At 56.6% G+C, this 4,578-nt stretch overlaps 1 protein-coding gene across 1 annotated transcript in view; it reads right to left on the bottom strand.

The window, feature by feature from the left end:
• SUGP1 (SURP and G-patch domain containing 1) overlaps nucleotides 1-4,578 on the bottom strand; it is a 24,261-nt gene that overhangs the window by 4,256 nt on the left and 15,427 nt on the right. The window contains exon 9 of the mRNA XM_029958630.1: nucleotides 240-346. Within this exon, the coding sequence (XP_029814490.1) occupies nucleotides 240-346 (107 nt within the window). The remainder of the gene's footprint in view (nucleotides 1-239; nucleotides 347-4,578) is intronic.

The following is a 4,578-nucleotide window of genomic DNA, read 5'->3' as shown; positions in this document are numbered from 1 at the left end:
CAGCTGTGACACCACAGACCTTATAGATTTCGGGTTTAGGCTGGGAGGGCAGCAATTGGCTGCTTCCACCCTTATTCCCCAAAGCCCCAGGGCTGTTCCTGCTGACTGCAGCATCCTGTGCTTCCCAGGCAGCCAGCACAAATCCCACAGATTTATTTGTGGCCGCTGCAAAAGGTTTCTTTTTGCTCCCCCCCCCACCCCCCTCCCCGTGAATTTTGGGAACCCTTTCGGGGCTTCACCTCCTGCTGCTCCTTCAGCTGCTTCTTCTGGGCCTCGGAGAGCTCGGTGACCCCCACCAGCCCCACGGGCTTCCCCTTCTCGTAGCCAAGGCCCTTCAGGTCCTGAACTGTGACAGACAGGGGTTAAAAGGCTCGTTAAGAGACCCGAGGGACCAGGGAGAGCAAATCCCAAAGCCTGGTTTGGGCTGGGAGGGATCACCCAGTGCCACCCCCTGCCCCGGGCAGGGACAGCTCCCACCAGAGCAGGTCGCCCAGGGATGGGGGTGTTCCCAAGTTTTTACACTCATTTCGTGGTTCCAGCATTGGAGAGGCTCGATCCAGATGGATTTGGGAACCCCAGGAGCAGGGAAGTCACTGGGCAGCAGCTCCTTTGCCCACAGCTCTGCCCAGAGGTGTTGGGAGACTCCCAGGGGGGGGGTCACACTGCGTGGAAATCTGCTTTAAAAATCCCTTCTCCTTAAGATCCTTCTCCTCAGCAGGCTCCTGGTGAACCCCAGCCATCCCAAAAAGTGATAATTCATCATCCAAGTGGAGCCACGAGCGGCCCAGGACCCCCAACAGCAACTCCTCCCCAGATGGAAAGCAAATTCCCACATCAGGACAAAATTCCCACACCAGGACAAAATTCCCACGTTATCCTGCCCTTGGAAGGTGCCATCCCCCGGGGAGGTTTCAGTGTCCATGTCCAGGCTCAGCAGCAGCACCCCCAGGGATGTGCTCCCAAAAGAGGGGCACCTTTTCCCTGCAGCATCTCCCGTGGGAAGCCCCCCCTTTGGAATTATTTCTGCTGCTTCATCAGCTGAACCCCCGAAATTAGACCTTCTCATCACCTGGGCAGGGCACTCAGTGATTTGAGGTGACCATACCGGGTTCAGAGAGCGAGTTAAAGGGAAGAGAGGAGGGGGGGAAAGGAAAGGAATCCTATTTATAAAGGGCTGCAGCGTGAGGGGAAGTAATGAAACCACTGCTGGGGCTGCAGAAAAAAAAAAAAAGAAAAAGAGATTTCCAGGAGAGATTGCCTTGCAAACTTGGTTCATGCATCTCCAGCAGGGCTGGCAGCTCCTCTCCAGAGCACCTCAGAGCTCAGATGCCACCGGTTAAAATATTTAAGGGCCTGAAAGAAGCCTCAGAGCTGCATTTTTCAGTACAAGGGGAAGGATTTCTTCTTCCTAACGACCTGCCAAGCCCCCTGTGTGTGTGTGAGCCGGGGCCAGCCTCCAGTTAAGCGATGCTTCATTCATTATTCACGATCTATTAATTATGGAGCCCCAATTAGAAGAGGATCGTTGTTCACTGCCCCCGGGGGGTGGGTGGTGTCAGGGTCGGTGTCTCCCTCTCTCTGAGCACTCTGAGCCCCCTCCCCTTCCCCACAGGTCTCCAAGAGGTTTCCTGAACTCCAGGAGGACCTTCCCCAGCTCTTTTACCCCCTCCCCAAGCTCCAGGCCCTGCACACTCACCCCTCCTTAAATAAAGAGGTTTTCCAGGAGCAGGGGATGGAGTGTGGTGCTGGGAATTGCACTGTCAGCTCCCCAGGAACGGGAGCAAACAGGAGAATAAACCTATTTCTCGCTGATAGCCAGCCTGGTTCCTGCCTGGGGGAGCTGGGAATGGGTTTAATGGGCACGTCAGGGCTGATCCAGGGAAAGGACCCGGCCCCACATGTGATGTGTGGGCACTCTGGCATCACCCCCCCGGCTCAGGGCACGGGAAAGCTCTCCCTGAGTGCTCCAAGGGAAGCTCTGCCCTTCACAGAGGTCACAGCAGCTCCCTCTGAGCTGCAGGAACACCCAGCTGGGAGCTCCAGAGGCTCCAGTGCCTTCCCAGCAAACCTTAAAGGTGAGGCTGAGCACCCTCCTCCCCTTGCCAGGAATGAGACCCCGCTGCTCCTCCCCTTCCCAAACCCCCTCCCGGGCTGTCTGACTGCAGGAATTCAGCCCTGGGAGGTGTTTTTTTGTGGCCTCAGCCCAAAGGATCACAAGGGGCAAAGTTGGGGAAAAAAAAAAGGGAAAAGCTCCACCCCAGCTCTGTCTGCAGATGGAAAAGTGTCCATTAACAATCCCCAGGAATCTGCATGGAAACAGATAAGGTTTATAAGCTCCCCCAAGCTTTCTGGCACCAGGTAAACACTGTGCAGAAGACTCAGCCTCAGGTTCAGCAGGGTTTGGGGGGAAAAAAGTCCCTTTTTTTTGCCTGGAGTGCCACCAGCTCTGCCCACGGGGTTAATGGTGCAGTGTGTCTGCAGCGCTGGCAGAGCAGCACCAGGAGCTTTATCCCTCTCCCAGATGCCTGAGGAGCAGCAGCTTGTCACAGGAGAAGGGAGCAAGGTCCTTGGAGGACGGCAGGAGAAAGCCCAGCTCAGAGTGCTTCCCTCCTTCCCAGCCTGGAGATCTTAATCCAGGCTCATCAGACCCAACCTGGGTTCCAGTGACAGCCTGTGGTTTGTCACTGACCCCCAGAGTTCACTAATCACACATCTCTGGCTCAGCTTTTGGGGTCCCTCAGCCCCTGCAGGGAGCCAGGGAAGTGTCTGGGTATCAATATATTGAAGAGGAGCCTCGTCTCTCTCTCTCTCTCCAGAAAGGGCCACACTTTCTCCTCTCCACCATCCTGATTTATCACCGAGGGAGGACAGGAAGAGAATCCTCCCCCAAACCCAAAACAATTGCTAAGGATAAAGGACTAAGACACGGACATTTAGGTACCAGAGCAGCTCTCCCCTTCCACAGGAGCAGCAATTTGCAGCTCCCTTCACCTGTCAGGTCGAGGCTGTTAATTCCAAAAGGGATTAGTCCAGCTGAACTGATAGCAGGAATTAATCCTTCCCCCTGCAGAGCATTAAGGGCTGATTTGTTCTGCCTGGTAAAGTGGCTGCTGTCCTTTTCTCCTGCCTGACACAAAGCCCTGAGCAAAGGCAGCAGCAGGAGCGTGTCCCTGTCCCATCGGGGGGGGGGCTGAGGGAGCCAGGGGAATTCCAGCACATGGATACCCCTGCAGCCCCCCCCCCTGCAGCTCTGAGAGCCCCTGCTCAGCTTCAGCCACGTCTGCAAGGGGAAATTCCTGGAAATACAACCACCAGGAGAGATTTCTGCATGGGATTCCTGCCCTGCAAGGAGCAGCAACCCCAGGCCAGTGACTGCCCAGTCAGGATTCCTGGGCAGGGCTGTGATCAGAGGGCACAGCCACCAGGAACTCCCCTCCACCTGCTTTGGGAGTGCTGGATAAGGGGCAGGAGCCCTCCTCCCTCCTCCCTGAGCAGGCCCAGGGCAGCAGAGCCCAGCCAGCCTGATCCCAGGATTAATGCTGAGCAGCAATTCCAGCCCCAGGAGCAGTGCCAGGGACTTGCTGGAGAAATGAACCGCAAATTATCTGAAAATTAGAGCTTTTCCCAGCCCCTGTCCCACTCCATTGGTTCTGCTACTGCTCTTTCAAAAGGTCCTTCTTGCTCTTCCTGTGGTTCCACCCTGGGGCCATCAATCCTCTCAATTTGCCTCATGGCTTCCCTGTCTTCTCCCCCTTCCCTTCCCACTCCACACTAATTGGGCAGAGATGCCCTTGGAAGTGTCTGTGTTCATCTGTGACTGGTTTTGTGCCCTCCCCAAGCACCCAATTACTGCTCTGCACAGGCCCAGGTGGAGCTGAGCCTCCAGAGCTCCCCAGAAGTGCCTCAGCTGGAGGGATGATATCCCAGCACTTGGAAAGAGTGGGAATGGACTTGGGCAGGTGGAGCAGCACCAGCTGGGTGAGGCCTGTGAGCCTCCAACGAGCCAAAACAGCTCAAAACCCCAAGTTCTGCTCGAGTCCACCCTCACCCAGGGAACAGCCACTCCCAGTCAGCAGAGAGGGGTGGGAGTGCTGCCCAGGGATTCCATCCCAGGGATTCCATCCCAGGGAACAGCCATTCCCAGTCAGCAGTGAGGGGTGGGAGTGCTTCCAGGGATTCCATCCCAGGGAACAGCCATTCCCAGTGAGCAGTGAGGGGTGGGAGTGCTTCCAGGGATTCCATCCCAGGGATTCCATCCCAGGGAACAGTGGAAGTGCTGCCCAGGGATTCCATCCCAGGGAACAGCCACTCCCAGTGAGCAGTGGAAGTGCTTCCAGGGATTCCATCCATCCCAGCATGGAGAATGAGCTCAGACAGCTGGTTCCTGGGAGTGGAGCAGCCCCAAGCAGTGGCTGTGAGAGCACAGCAGGGCTTCCAGACAGCAGGGGAACGATGGGATCCGATGGGATCCAAGCCCTGGTGCCGGGGAGGTGAGGTGGGTTATCTGGGATCCCCCCCAGGGAAGAGCTGGCAACCAAGGAGATCCACCAGGAGAGAACTCCCCCCACCCCCAGAGCT

This window comes from Manacus vitellinus, unplaced genomic scaffold (assembly GCF_001715985.3).
Source record: "Manacus vitellinus isolate BGI_N305 unplaced genomic scaffold, ASM171598v3 scaffold_161_pilon, whole genome shotgun sequence".
Classification (NCBI taxonomy): Eukaryota; Metazoa; Chordata; class Aves; order Passeriformes; family Pipridae; genus Manacus; species Manacus vitellinus.
This window is presented reverse-complemented; position numbering and strand designations above follow the sequence as displayed.